At 51.3% G+C, this 15,829-nt stretch overlaps 1 protein-coding gene across 4 annotated transcripts in view; it reads right to left on the bottom strand.

Annotated features, from left to right (window-relative positions):
- ASTN2 (astrotactin 2) overlaps window positions 1-15,829 on the bottom strand; it is a 331,851-nt gene that overhangs the window by 204,813 nt on the left and 111,209 nt on the right. For all 4 annotated transcript variants that reach the window (XM_061476701.1, XM_061476705.1, XM_061476702.1 and 1 more), the window contains one exon: window positions 4,627-4,773. In XM_061476701.1, the coding sequence (XP_061332685.1) occupies window positions 4,627-4,773 (147 nt within the window). The remainder of the gene's footprint in view (window positions 1-4,626; window positions 4,774-15,829) is intronic.

Genomic DNA, 15,829 nt, shown 5'->3' with positions numbered 1-15,829 from the left:
CATGGTCACGAGTGGCAGTTCCACCTCCTGGCTTTGCATGGGCTGGGGCTGGGGTTTCCTTCTTCCCCTATGGCTTGCAGGGCAGTGTGCATCCTATGGGAATCCATCCATGCCTGCAGGAGGGCTGCGCTGTGCTCCTGACCTGCATACACCACCCAGCCCACAGTTCAGACAGGGATAACCACATCTCCTCCAGCACGCGTCTCACAGCAGGAGGGAAGGAGGCTACGAATGCCCCGAGATGCCTTTGAAGTGACAGAAACCTGCTTTATGCCCTTTATTTCCACTTATAAAACAAAGCCCTACAAGCCCCTAGCTAAATGTAGCCTTGCCTCCTTCAGTATGCACCAGAGGATCTCACGTCCCTCTCCCACTAAAGTATCCGGATCCAAACATCCACCCACACCATATATAACCTCTTTGCAGGCTGTAAAAATGGGAAGCTTTAATTGACACTATATTTCAAACTGTTGTGAAGCAAGGACATACTCCAGGCTCAGGCCTCTGGGGCATCTTTCCACAGTCCTGCCTTCCCTGCAAGCCGCTCCCATTGCTGTAGCTCTACTTTTTGAATGATTACTTACAAGGGGAGAAAAACCCCCAACTATTGAATGTACAGAGCCCGGTGCCTCACATATTCACATAAAGAGTTTTATTGCTCACACGGAGGGGCTCTCTTTCTTTTCTTCCTCCTTTTTGGCACTAAAGGGTCCTCTAAATAATGCTTTGCATTTCCATATCCCCATAAAAGCCACTACCAACCTTTCTATAAATGCAATCAGAGTGATGCTTTCTGCTCAGCACGGGCAGAGGCTGTCCCTAAACATGATGCTCTGGAGCAGCAGAAGGAAGAGGTTGTTTCAACCATCGCATGCCAAGAGAAGGGTTAGAGGCATCAGCCCATTTCTCAGTGGCAGGACGTCCCCATCCTTCCCCACCAACAAAGAGCAGGGATGCTTCTGCCAGGCTTCCCTGGATTTGGCCACCCCATGAAGGCTGAGCAGCTGTACAAGCCAGGCAGTAATTGCTAAGAGGGGGAGAGGAGCTGGGGGGGGACCCCATCAAATGAACAAAAGGAAGAAAATGAACCAAGGAAGAGAAATAAGGGCAACAGATGCAGGCTGGTCATTAACACTGCTGCTTGGAATATATCCCCCCAGCTTTTGCTGCCAGTTGGCTTCTGGTCCCAGTCCTTCCCCTTCCCTTTCCCATGCTGGGACTCCAGGGAGCTCAGGAGCTTCCTCCTCTAACCCCATTGCTTGCTGTAGAGGGGAAAGCTGGATGCATCTGATGGGGCTTCCCCCTTCACCCCTCCTTTTCCCAAGCTGGCGTTGGCTCCTGGCTCGCTGGAGCTTGCTGGCATCTATTTAAAGTTCCCTTCAAAGACGAGTTTTCATCTGCTAGGAGAGGGATTTCTTTCAGCCTCTGCCTTTGTTTGGCTTTCCCTACAGAGGTGTTGGTACCTGCTCTGCTTGAGGATTTTTCCTTGGCTATTGAAACACCACATTTCAATAAGGAACTGAGAGGGCAGCCGCCCTTCTCCCGCATGGGAACAACTCCTGTGAATGCACCAGCCCTGCCCTCTCGGAGCCTGCCTGATCCTCACACAAAATACAACAGAGCAGCTCCAGGAAGCAGATATTTAAGTGCAAGGCAACATTTACGAATACAGTGCACACCAGCAGGTGCCACGTGAGAGGCTGGTTTAGGGCTGATTCTTCCCTGTGAGGGTGCTGAGGCGCTGGCACAGGGTGCCCAGAGAAGCTGTGGCTGCCCCATCCCTGGCAGTGTTCAAGGCCAGGTTGGACACAGGGGCTTGGAGCAAGCTGCTGTGGCAGGGGTTGGAGATGGATGAGCTTTAAGGTCCCTTCCTGCTCAAACCAGTCTGGGATTCTATGGCCAAAGCTCCCAGCCTCAGGCAGGCCAAAGACATCAGCCCACACCAACCCCCATTCGCATCCAAGCAAAAGCAGGTTTAAACCCACCCAGGGCATCCCCAGAGAGAAGCAAGTCCCCTCTTCTCCACCAGCATAAGACTCCGGGTGCCAAATCCCTGCAATCACAGCCAGCCCCGTTTTCACTGGGTATCATTAAGGTTTCCCAGCCCAGCTTGGTTCTGTGATGCCTTTAAATGTTTTATAGTGTTTTGCTGCCAGTTGGGTGCTGCCTTGGGATTTGTTGCTATTCAAAAGGAAGGGAGAACTTTAAGAGCTTCTCTCTTCCCAGGCGAGGAACTCTGCCATCGCATAAAGTGATGAGATCTTAGTGAAAGTGATAGCCGCTGCAGAGTGTACTTGGCTGCTTCTGGGTGAGGAATTTGACTGTTTCTCATAACAAATATTAACAAAGTTCTTGCAGTTTGCAATTAGGTTTTACAGTTCCATCACAAAGCTCATTTTAATTCTTCTCCAGGCCGGTTCTACCAGTCCTCTCGCCACTTTCTCTTCAGCGAAGTCATTAAGTCGGGACTGGAGATCATCCCATTTCCCCCAGTTTCGAGGATATTAATCTGTTTTAGTGGTATTTCGTTGTCATTTCCGTTCGAGTGTTCTCCCTATTTGCATAATTTGCATTGCCACCCCTTTCCCAGTGACAAGCACAGGCTCAGCTTTCCATGGTCGTTCCACACAGTCACATTGTATTCTGGTTTATCTTCTTTTTTCAAGGAGGTGCTGCCTTCCCTGGGCCAGGAGCAGGATGCTGAGGTCCTATCTCCATCACTCCCTTCCCAGATAATCTTCAACAAGTACCAAAGCCAGTTGTGAAGTCCCAGCCCAAGGGATGAACCGGCCAGTGCCCATCTCAAAGGGACGCGAGTTAACAGCGGAGCAACCTCCTGTCCCCAGTGCAAAAAGGAGTTTCTGCTCTCCAGCTACTCAGAATAACAATCTGAAGACTTCAGAACACTTACATGCAGCTTGGACAACCCTTAAAGCTTTCTAGAAGCAGGTCAGGGTGTAGAAAGTCCCTTGTTTCATTATGGCTTTTTCACATCACTCCACTGATATTCAGTTCCTCCAACCTGAGATTACAGAGCAGACACTCGCCTCCTTCCCTTAAAGAAGGACCAAGCTTTGAAAGCCCATGTACCCGGAGACTGGGTTGCAATTTCCAGAGTCAGCAGCTTGGAAGCATCCTCAGGGATCAGAGCAGAGGCAGCTTCATGCACCAGGATGGAGGCATCAACCATCCGCACACAACACCCATGCCATAAGACACTTATGATCCCCATCACACCTAGTGAGGCAGACACTTCTCTGCATCACTTGGTGCAGAGAAGTGGGGTCAAACAAAGCAGTGGGGAGCTGGGGAGAGCACATGCTCTGTCACTGTTACAGTGCACGTAACAGCCTACAAATGCACATCACAGCCAAGAAGAAACCACTCTTAGCAGGGCTGAGCCCCGCTTCAAAACACTTGGTGAGTCCCTCACCACCACAGGGTGACGGTTTAAGCCCCTCTCCATCATCCCCTGCTGCTGCCATGCCTCTGCATCCCCTTCACCATCCACTCCCCAAAGCATTAATCCCCCCCCCAGACCTGTCCCCCATCCCAGCCCCAAAGTGGGGGCTATACAGGAGCTGGCCATGCCAGGACACCCTAGCAGCTACGGTGATGCACCAGCTCCATGTGGCACATTTCTGGCAGAGAAAAAGCGTCCCCACTGCGTGCCCCAAGCAGCGAGATGAGTGCAGGAGCTGAGGAATTGAAATGGACTGAATAATGGCTCCTGTCTGCTGGAAGAAAATGAAATTTGCCCTCGTGTTACCAAAAACTTGCACTCGACGCTCACTGCGCATTATAAAGGTCAGTGAAACACAACAAACGCAAGGAGCCCGGCTGGAGAAAGCAGTAAGTAGTGACAGCAGCCCTCATCTAATTGTTCAAAGCATCTCTGCCTTGGCTCAAACCCTAGCAGTTTCCCTCCGCACTGCTGCAAGGGGCTGGGATGAGCAGCTTGGCTGCTGCAAGACAGGAGGATATCTGTTTGCTTGGGGTTTGACAGCGAGTTTGTGGGAAAGGAGGAACATCCATCCAACACAATTAGTAGTAGTTGTAGTAACGATAATAATAAGAAGATGCTACAGAGATTTTGGCCTCAGGCTCATTAATAAGATAATAATAGTAATAATAATAATAAAAGATTTAGATTTTGGCCTCAGGCTTGCAATAATAATAATAATAAAAAAAATATGGTAGAAGTAGTGTTAGGACAAGTGGTGATGGGTTTAAACCAAAACGGGAAGTTCAGGTTAGATCTAAGGAAGAAGTTCTTCTCTATGAGGGTGCTGAGGCGCTGGCACAGGGTGCCCAGAGAAGCTGTGGCTGCCCCATCCCTGGCAGTGTTCAAGGCCAGGTTGGACACAGGGGCTTGGAGCAAGCTGCTCTAGTGGAACGTGTCCCTGCCCATGGCAGGGGTTGGAACCGGATGACATTAAAGTCCTTTCCAACTCAAACCATTCCATGACTCAGATTTTGGCCTCGGGCTCACAGATGTGCTTTGCTCCTCTGGGAAGGGGGATCCCTGCAGCTGAACAGAACCAGGCCAATTCCCAAAGAAAGGGACCCCCGTGTCCCAGACACAGCCTATGGGGCAGCAGGGTCTGAGTCTCCTGAGGGTCTTACCATCCGCAATGAAGTGCTCAGGTACGTGAAGCGTCACCTTGACGGTGAGCGGGCAGGAGAGCTGGGAGCCACACACCACGGCCAGGATGCAGGAGCTCACCGCGATCAGGGTCAGCGCTGTCTTGTTGATGGGGGTCTTCATTGAACCTGGAAGGCAGACAGAGGGGTGGGTAAAGGCGAAGCTGTACCTGGGATGCAGGAGAGCTCCAGCCCAAGGAAAGGGGCTGAAAATGAAGACTCAGTAGCACTGGAAAGCTCAGGAGAGACCTCAGGGTCTCCAAACCCATCACATCGTGTTTGGCTGGGGTTTAACATCCATGTTGTTTCACTCACCGAGTTACATCTGTCTTAGGGACTATGTTTTCCTAGAGGAGGGAGAAAACCTGCCCAGAGCCCTGTATGGACCCTCTGCCTGGGAAGCCCTCCTAACCCTAACCACCATCAGCTACAGTTGGGTTGGACAGAGCAACCCCCAAACTCTGCAGAAATGGGAGTGAAATGGGGCAACGGAGTCATTGAGAGAGAGAAGAATCCCAACAGATTGGGATGCTCTTTTCTGGATGAGACACCTTCCATTGATGGAGGGAACCAGGAGAAACTGTCCCCAGGCCATCACTATGCCATCGACAGGTTTCCACTGCCCAAGAAGGGAGCAAGCCTGGAGTCTGCATCCTCGGGTACCACTGATTCCTCCCTGCTCAGCCTCTCCAGACATGGGGATACCCCACTGCGGCTTTGACTGAACCACATGCCCCATGGCCACTTAGTCCAACACCTCTCACGAGCACTCCACTCTGCTCAAGGCTAACAACAGACACCTCACAAAGAGCCAGTTCCCTTCTCCAGTGCTTGGGATGCCCATCAAAAACCACTTGAGGACTATGGCGATGCCAAGGAGAAGGCACAGCCCCACATTTAACCCCAACCACTGCACAGTCTATTACAATGCAGCTGAGATGACCAAGCTCCCAGCAGACCTGGCCACATCCCTGCTCAGGATTTCAGTGAGGACACTGATTTCTTGGAAGCCAATCCAGCCTCTCCTCCCTTGCTCCCTGGTGTTCTCCATCTCTTCAGCAAAGCGAGATTTAAAAAGCATCAATCTGAACATTGAATGGGAAATACAACCAGCAAGTTAGCACTTGCACACCCTGTAACGTGACCAAAGCCGCTATAGAGGTGCTGGTGCCATGGCAGACACCATGCTTGGCGCAATCTGTGTTTTCCAGTCAGAGCGTGACCCACCAAAGCATTCCCTGCTGTAGGATGGAGCCTGCACCGACCTGCTCCACCCAGCATCCTTAGGACAGGAGAAGTGGCTGTTCTGCCAGAAAATACCCCCCTCACTGCAATACAAGAAGTATGCAAATTCATTATTTATGAAGCATCTTTTACTGTCCTTGTGCATGCATCATCCAAACAGCTTTCCCACCCCTACTTCACAGCTTTATCGCCGACCTCCCGCGCCCTTCACCCTGAGATCCCTCTTTTTCTTTCCTTTCCAATCTTTATTTAAATCACCAGCATAAGTTAGCACCTCGTTGGGAAGCAAACTCATTGAGCAGACTGTGCCTGCCACAAACCCTGCTCTTGCTCGAAGCTGCTGCACAAATGCTAAAAGGGAAAAGAGGAGGGGAAAGGAAGAGAAAAAGCAAGGAAATAAGCCTCCACTGGGATAAGTGGACACAGCCAAGTGTATACTAGAGCAGAGAACACTGGAGTTCACCATTATAAATCACCTTTCAATCCAGGGTGTTAAAGCACTTTGCAAACATTAAATCACAAATCCTTTATGAGTTAGATGAGTATTATCCCCTCTTCACAAACAGCCTGAATCACAGGTATAATGGCAGCTTCCACCATCCCACAACCAGAATGGATCTGGAGGAATCAGGATCTGGGAGCTCCCATCCCCTGCAGTCCACGTGGCTGCTTCTTTCCCCATGAGTAAGAGGAGAGGGGCACAGGAGCTTGAAACAGTCAAAAGCTCATTACAGCTCAATGAGTTCGAGCTTGGGTGCCCAAGGGACAATGTGCTATAAAGTCACCCAAAAGTCAACCTTTCCCTCTCCCCTGCCTCCTGCACCCCACTTGTTTCCATCACCGTGCTAATTAGTGACCTCCAAAACTGCCCAACGTTGGCTTTGACTAACTGAACCAAAGCAATGGGTCTTGTGCTTGAGCAGAAATTGGATTTCCAGCTCAGCTCTTCACTGCTCAGGGCCAGTTTGCTGCCAGGTTGGAAGGAAGGCTGCTGGAAAAGCAGATCCTTCCTGTGTTTGTTAAAGAGAAGGACACGACTTCCATTTTCCATCCCATTGCCTGCTCTTCAGACCACCGATGCTCCAGCAGAAGCACTGCTGTGCTGTGTTTAAAAACCCATCTGGAGATAAACAGCTTCATGCTAGGCCTCTAAAACCACAAGCAAATACATTCTTAGCAAGCCACTGCTAACCAAACCAACCTCACCAGGGCTTCATGCTCCTGTCAGAGGTGAGACAAAATGATCCATCCCTTCCTTGGCCCAGGGAGGGGATCCAAACACAGCTCAGTAACTCAGGCAGCACTACATGAACCACTACACTGCAAATGAGAGCCTGCCTGGTTGAAGCCTGCTCTTCCCTCCTCTCCTTGTCACCTCTATGCTTCCAGGGCGGATTTGCAAACCAAGGTCCACCAAACAAGCTGGCATCAACCTCCTTCACTAAAAAGAGGAAGCCTGGGGGAGAATACAAGACCTTTATGGACAGCTGATGTGACTCAGAAGCCCCCAGAGCCTCACCATCCAGTCTTTGTTTGGGTCTTCTGGGGTCCAAAAAGCCCAAGAGGAAGAAAGTGACCAGGCACGGATGAGACCAAACTCACTCCCTGTATTCCTCTGCTCTAATAAATCCTTCATCTATTGAGATGCTCTCTCCATGTTTTTAAGAAAGCATGTTTCTGTTGCATTTCAGATGGTTGCAACCAAGTAAGAGGGTGCCCAAGTTTGGGGGGGGAAGCAATGGTCAGAGGGGCTTGTGCCCGAGGAGCAGGCAAAGCAGCAGGCAGGACACATGAGGATGATGAAGGAGAAATCCCTGCTTTCCAACAGGCAGAAGTCACCTCTCCCCCCAGGGAGTGAGAGCAAAGGAGGAAGAAGGAGAAAGCAAAGCCAACTGCTCTGTTTCAGGGCAGAACCACACCTGAGATGCTCCCTGCTAGCCATCCAATTAACAGCAGCTTCATTAGACTGGGAGACAGGAGGAGAGCCAGCACTGTGGTCAGAGGGGCTGCTGTCACCACCACTGCTCCCACCCAAGGATTTCTGCTCCTCCCTTTCAACACTGGAGCCAATGAGCCCAGCTCCATCCTCCCAGGGAAGACACGGGGCCCTCAGCAGCCAGCTCGGTGCTTGCAAAGCACCACATCCCTGTGAAGATTCTGCACCTACTGCACGATGCAGATAAATCCAAAGGCACCGGTGTAAACACTGCAAACAGCCCCTCCAAACGCACCTTGGAAATATCACCTCCTCCTGCAGTTAATTACTCTTTGCTTTGTACACCTTCCCTTGCTCACTTAAAGGACAAGGAGGAGGGGGAGAAGACACCCATCAAAACTCCAATGCTAAATTTAGGAAGGGGGGGGGAAAAAGCTCTGTTTAGAACACGGATGGATTTACAAGCAACACAAACATCCCGTGCTCTGGGTAATGTGATGTTTCTAAATCAGGCTCATAAATACATGCTTGGGAGATGAGTCCACAAGAAAAAATGCACTTTAATTACCCCATCTTTATCAGCACACAACCCACGGTGTTAGCCATATGTGGGTGTTAAACGCCAAGTGCTTTGCAATCTTCCCCACCCCTCCGGAGATAACAGCAATAATAGGGAACGTTTCGCGGCTACTCGGATATTAAAATGTATTTCCACCACCCAAGGAAGACAGAGCAGGGGAACCGTGAGTGCCTGAACTGCTTAGCAACGCGTGGAGCAGCTGCCCAGCTGCTGTGCCATGCCACATGCAGAATCACCTAGTGCGGGGTGAGCAGCACCCACAGCATCCCCACGGAGCAGCGAGCCCACCACAGCCCATCTCGCATCCCTGCATCCCTCCCGGTGTTGCTGGTATGTCACTGTACCAGGAGTGCTCCTAATGACCCCTCTATGGTCCAGCTGAGCCTCATTAGGATCGTACAACAGCATTTCCAGGACACCCTCACACACAGAAACATCTCGAGGTGTTTCACAAGGGCATCGTGTGGAGTCAAATCAGACGCCAATTAAAGGGAGCAGTGGTGTTGAAAGGTGGCTCTGGCCATGGAGCATCCCTGTGCTGGGATGTGCCAATCTCCCTTTCCTACCCCACACCCCTTTCACATCTTTTCCTCCAGCACACATGGGATGGGATAGGATGGGACATCTTCCTTCCAGCCAGATGCAGCTCTCTCATACCGTGGATCCCACCAAATTTTCATGGACCATTGTGCCCCAGAGACATTTCCCTCAGAAACAGGGTGTGAATGCAATGAACCCTCCAGACAACATCTGAGCAGTGGGATGAGAGCCCAAGCAGGCGTTTCATTGCACACCCTCTCTGCAATGACTGGCTTCAGCCTCTCCTTGAGCAGGCACCTCCTCCATCGCTGCCTTAGGCAAATCCCAAGTGGAGGTGCTCACATTTAAAGGCTGGATCTGGGTCAGGGCTTGGGCATGGGGCTGTCTCCAGTCTCATCCCCCTAGTCAGTAGGATGAGGACCAACTCAAAGTGATGGCTTTGCTCTTCCCAGGTCCAGGGGAGATTCACCTCCATGAGAGCAGAGAGGGTGCACAGCAGAAGGGACAGGGAGGAAAAGCAAGGAGGAAAGACGGCTGCGCTGCACAGCAGAAGGGTGAGATCAGACGCTTCTGCATTTGTAGAGGATTTGATCTTGCTAAGCACATGCTGAATCAGATTAATACTATTAACATTTATGAACTATGAATTAGTCAAGGCATCCTCCAGTACAGCACACGGAGGGTGCAGAAAAGGCAGCCCTGGGTGTGGGTTGGGGAGAGGATGATGCTGAGGGTGGCATGGCCACAATGGGAGGTCAGCATCGGGCTGCTGGACCCCATGGCAGGGTCAAGGCTTTGCCAGCTGATCTGTGGTGTACACCACAGCCAGCATTGGAGATAAAGAGCCCCAAGTGAGCTCCCGTGCTCCTCCAGCCTTCGCTCTTCACGTGCTCCTGGAGTTCTAATGCCTCATGTATTGAATAAATATATTTACTTCCTAATTATACGGTTGCTGGTGGTGCTCCCGCTTTGCTTTAAAACAATGGGCCTGCAGTTCCGAGACATGCTGCCAGTAAATTTCAATCAGGAGGAGGAACAAGGAAGCGGAGGGAAAGGAAAAGCCCTGAAGACTGGGCAAGGAAGTGGGAAGGGAGGGTGGAAACAGAGATGAAGGTGGCACAGGCAGAAAGGCTGTGACCCGCCAGCCCCATCACCACCAGGGTCAGCATCTCCAGCCCCATCACCACGGGTGACAGTTCTCAGAGCTGCCCCAGCACAGCAAAGAGGGGAGAATCTGTGCAAACCCAGCTTGCTCTCCTGGCACCGTTACAGGTTTTTGCCATTTCTCTGCGCATGGACTATTAAAATCAATGAAGTCAGTTCTGCTTTCGTGTTCTCGGTGCTGAATCGCTTGAGATAAAATCGCATTAAAGAAACAGTTCCATATTTAAAGGCAGAGATTGTCAGCACTGGAATTTTCTTTCATGCAAATCAATGGAAACACTTCTGGAATTAAAGCCTGATCCTTTTTTTTTGTTTTAAACTCCAGATAAGTCCCAATTTTACAATATACAAACACAAAGGCAAATCTGAGTGGAAGGCTTCATTTTAAGGAGGAGGGAAAGCAATTTTCCATATAGTGTAATGAAAACATTATTCCTACAGGAGAAAAGAGGAAAGAAAGTAATCATTATCTATGAAATAGCTCATGTTGAGTCACAGCTCGGGGAGGATTGTGCTTGGCAAGCAAAGGGCTGGTCAGAGAGCTGAATTGATTTTGGAGACCTGGAGAGAGTAGGGATGGGGGCCAGGATGCCATAGAGGGCTCAGGACCTGGCAAGAGATGCCCCACCACACTGCCAGTACAGGCCCTGCCTGCCCTTCCATCACCATCCTGCAGGCAGAGCTGGGCTGCTGCCTGGGATCATGGAATCGCAGCCTGGTTTGTGTTGGAAGGGACCTTAAAGCTCATCCAGCTCCAACCCCTGCCACGGGCAGGGACACCTTCCACTAGAGCAGCTTGCTCCAAGCCCCTGTGTCCAACCTGGCCTTGAACACTGCCAGGGATGGGGCATTTACCCAGGAGGATGAGAGTAAGATTCTCTGCTCTGCACAGCTCCCCAGGCTTGGGCCACATCCCCTCCGTGCCTCAGTTTCCCCTACAGCCAAGCACCGCACAAGGAAAAGCTTCAGTGTGCCACAACACCCACCCTCCTCTTCCTTCTCCTCCTCCTCCTCCAACCAGAGACACATCCACAGCATCACGGGCGCACCGAGCATCAGCACCAAAACGCATCTTCCTTTCCCACGCGGAGCCGACCCTCCTCCTGCCCGCATCCAGCGGGCTCATGTTCCGCTTCCTGGGAAACAAGAGGCTCGTTGCCATGCGGAGGGCGGCAGCAGAGCGATTAGTGAAATTTGTTACCCACATGCTCCCAACAAAATTAAATTAAAAGCCCTGCTTTGCTGTCGAGATAAGGGCCGAGCCCCTGAGATAATTCTTTTCGCTCTCAAACACTCAATTACTCGCTGAGGCTGGATCAGATACAATCAGGGAAATAAATAAATAAACAGGGAGAGCCACACTGCCTCCAGGAGCAGATGTAAGAGCCGTTATCTCCAGCACAGTCCCGGGAAGTTAAAGAGCCTGCAGCTCCTGCGGCATCGCAACTGCTTTAACCACGGACCCCTCCGCGCCTCTGCTGATGCTTTGCAAACAGCTTCCTGCAGTATCCCTTCTTCCTCAGCACTTCTGCTTCCCCATATCTACAACCCCCAAGAACTTACAGGGCCGAAGATGCTGTTGGAGTAACCCCAGCGCAGCCTCTCTGCACAGATGGAGTCAGACAGGGATGGAGAAGGGCTCCAAGTGGGTTTTAAGTGCTGACGCGGTGCCTGCTTGCTCTGCGAGCAAAATAAGCCCTCATGCAAAAGCACAATGTTTGTTTGCTCGCTGGAAAAACAGCGTCCACAATGGAGAGATGAGAAACGCTGGATATTAAGAGCATTCCTCATCAGCACCATCAGCCCAGGGCATCACAGCCGTTTGGGCATGGGTGCAGCCTGGGTAGGACATAAGCTGGTGCTCCGAGAGGGAAAGATGAGACTAGAGCCATGAAGGTACCAGCACTGACCTGTCCATCTATTCCTACCCTGAGCAGCCTTGTCCCCCCTTCCCAAGGAACCCTGTCCTGCTTCAGAGCACTGCGGGTGCCAGCAGAGAGGGAACAAGGCTCCCTGAGCACACACAGGCAGCACAAAGCAAGGAGAGACCCGTTACTCCCTCTTGCTACCATAAGCAACCCAACACGTTTATCACCTTTCATCTCCCCTTTGATTCCCAGCAGCACCTCCCGCAGTTTGAAGGCTGCCAGCCTGGAAAACTGAACCCAGTGCACATGGAATCACAGGGGTGATTCCCTGAGGAGCACAGCACAGCACACTCTACCCACAGCATTCACCCAGCCCCACTGAGCACTGGCAGAGCACCGAGAGCGGTACCCATATTTCATCCCGCATTTCGTTTAGTTCCCCATGAAATACTAAGTGTTTTCTGCCTCTGGAGACAGGAGAGGATCAAAGCGAAGCTTCCTCATATGTAACAGACTCCGAATACCTAATATTCCCTTCTAAAAGGACTTGTTTTAAACACCAAACACAGAGGCAGATCAAAGCTCAGCTTCTCGTTTCTCTAACAGCCCTCAGACGACTTCACCAGCCAGCAACATGCGTGCGCACACGTTCTGCTGACACCGATCCAAGGGACGCAATTGGACACTGCTAATCTGTCTTAGCCATCACCATGTGCTATGGAAACATCAGGGTGCCTTGTTCATGGATTCCTCAGCATCCCAAAAGCAGCATCCCTCCCTTCTCTGGGCTGCTGGGGAGCTCACCTGGAGTGCGATGGGAAGATGCCACTTGAACAAAAGCAACGTGTGAAAACAGGGTGGGATATTTCCCCTCATCTCTTTTAAGAAGCTTCAATAGAGATGATGCTGAGAGGGGCGAAGGGATCCCAGACCTGGGTGTGGAGGAGCAGGCTTGGGATAGCTGACTCAGGCTGAAGCAGATCCAGAGCCTGTTGAAGAGCAGCAGTCAGGTGAGGATGCTCAATGAGAACCCAGCTGGGTCTCTGCACTGGGGTACCCTCCAGCACATCTCAACCATCACAGCATTGCCATCACTTTGCACTTGCACTCAGTGCTCTATTTTGCATCCAGATTTTCAGGTATTTATACCCGATGGGAAGAATGAGCTCAGCCCCAGCTCCAGGGACCCCAGCAGGTCCCAGGGGCTCAGACAAAGCCTGGCTACAGAAAGAGCCAGAGGCACTCTGGGTCTCCAAGACAAACAGGGTCAGGATGATCAACACCTTGCAGGGTCTCCATATGACACCAGCACTTTCCCTGCCTCAGTTTCCCCTAACCCAGGAAGCTGCCCAGCCCTGCAGACCCAATGTAATGCTGATTTACTCTTCATTTAGCCCTTTACGATCTTCTAGAAGGGGCTTTAAAATAGCAGGAACATTTCTGCCTTACAGATCAGCAGCTCCAGGGCTTGAGAGAGCAGGCGGAGGTGGGGGAAGCTTGTTCACACTTCCCCTCTCCCACCAGCGAGCCAAGGGGCTCATTAGACAACCCGAGTCCTCAACAAGGTGGCAGCAGCCCCCACCACTGCAGGGAGCCCAGTACCACCTTGGAGTTATGATCCATCCCCATCTTCCTCTCTATTTGAACAGCCATCGAGCAGGCACTGCATGTGATCCAGGAAGCTCAAGGCTGCAAAGTCAGACGTGGAGCTGAATATATTTTGCTGGGCAAGAGGCAACCACCACCCTGGACCAAGGGGGATGGAGCAGGAGCAATGCACAGTGTAAGCAAGGCTTGTGCATGGGGCTCTGCCTCCCTGGTTTGGGGGTTCTTTCTGCTACTACTAGTAGTTTCCTCTTAAACTCAGAACGATGACTGAACACACTGCATGCTGCTCAGGAGAAGAGGAGCCAAGTATCAAAAGTTGGTATGGCCCATGATGAGCAGCTGGGGATGTGCATTAGCATCTCTACAATGCTGCCACATTCTCAGAGAGACTTTAGGGCTAGTGGAAGGTGCAATGACTGACAGCCCTGGAGATACTACAGCCACATGTGAGGAGGTTCCCATGCTTCCCGATTCTCCCAGGGGAGCAGGAAAGGGGAAAGCCAGCCTCACAGCAAGCAGAGCCCCAGAGCACACAAACCTGTTGAAAACAGAAAAATCCCAGTTCTGGAAAATCATAGAATCAGAATAGTCAGGGTTGGAAAGGACCTTAAGATCATCCAGTTCCAACTCCCCTGCCATGGGCAGGGACACCTCACACTAAACCATGCCGCCCAAAGCTCGATCCAGCCTGGCCTTGAACACCACCAGGGATGGAGCATTCACAACTTCCCTGGGCAACCCATTCCAGTGCCTCACCACCCAAACAGGAAAGAACTTCTCCCTTAGATCCAACCTAAACTTCCCCTGTTTAAGTTTTAACCCGTTACCCCTTGTCCTATCACTACAGTCCCTAATGAAGAGTCCCTCCCCAGCATCCCTATAGCCCCCCTTCAGATACTGGAAGGCTGCTATGAGGTCTAAAATCTCATGGGGTCAGTATGAGGATCTGCAGGTAAGAGCAAACCAGCCATCCTTAGCTGAGGACCCTCCGGCCTTCAAGCCTGGAGCTCTGTGTGGCCTGACAGCCTCTCTCAGGACTTGTTCCACTTGGAAAAGTAGGACATCAAGTCCAAATTCCAGCTCCTTTGGGACTGCATGCCAGCCTTGCCATCAGCACTGCCATCCAAGTGAAGGACACACTGATCCATCACAACACAGAGGATGGAGAGCTGGTGTGGGCATGGTCTGTGGTGAAGCAAAGGGATGGAGATGGGTACGACCAGAGAACCTCTTGAAATGATCCAGCTCCCCAGGGACACTGGTGAGCAGCATTGCCTCTCCCTGCTCAAATCCCAGGGATGGGGCTGAGCCCAACAGCAGAGAAAGACCAAGGCTCCACAGGAAAATCTTGTCCATGTTATTCCTTCTGTTCCCACCTCCAGCTTCTTTGGAGACTTGCCGCAGACAGGGAAACATCAGTGTGAGGGGATCCCACAGACCCAGCAGCTGGGAAGGTGCATGGTGGGGTGTGCTAAGACCGCAGGTGATGCCTCAGCCATCCCTGCCTCTGTGCCCAGACTGAGCAGATTTCTCCTTCCATGTATTCCAGCACTGAAGAAGTATTAAGGGGTTCTGAGCTACCAGAACAAGCTCTCAATTTACTGAATGCCCCTCTAATATACCTTGGCAAAGCACTATGAAACCTGCAGTCAGGGGACAAACAGAGCCCATGACCCACTAACCAGCTCACCTACAGTGCCACCCTAACTGGAAACTTCCCTGGGATCAATGCCTTGCCAGCATCAGTAATTGGGCTCAATCCTGAAAAACCTAATCGGAGGAGAGAAACCCCAAGGAATCTCTCTCCTTGGACCCGATAACTATCTCACAGCACCTGCAATGACACGCAACCGTGGCAAAATCGATCTGAAACATCATTGTCAGAATTAACTGTATCTGACGACGCATCCCTCTCCATTTAAGTTACATCTCATCCAATTATGGATCTTTGCTGAACTTGTAATTATGAGTTTGGTACTGTGACTTCCCACTAAGCTATTGCTTTCCTTCCACAAGGGAGAGAAGAGTCAATGAAAGGATAATAGAAAATTCCTTTCAAGGACGTAGTGATGGCAAAATTTAGCTAGACAGGAGGGGGAAATACAATGGGGACTCGATGCAAGACGATTCCCTCTGTTAGCCCCCACTGAACATGAACAAACCAGGTTCGCCCAGCACCAGTCACACACGAAGGCAGATCTAACAGCCAGCTCTGTGCAGCCATGCAAGGCAGCTCTTCCCCCC

The sequence above is a fragment of the Pezoporus flaviventris genome, unplaced genomic scaffold (assembly GCF_033815535.1).
Source record: "Pezoporus flaviventris isolate CSIRO_AGI_PZ_B2104156 unplaced genomic scaffold, CSIRO_AGI_Pfla_v1 ptg000097l, whole genome shotgun sequence".
NCBI classification, from domain to species: Eukaryota; Metazoa; Chordata; class Aves; order Psittaciformes; family Psittacidae; genus Pezoporus; species Pezoporus flaviventris.
This window is presented reverse-complemented; position numbering and strand designations above follow the sequence as displayed.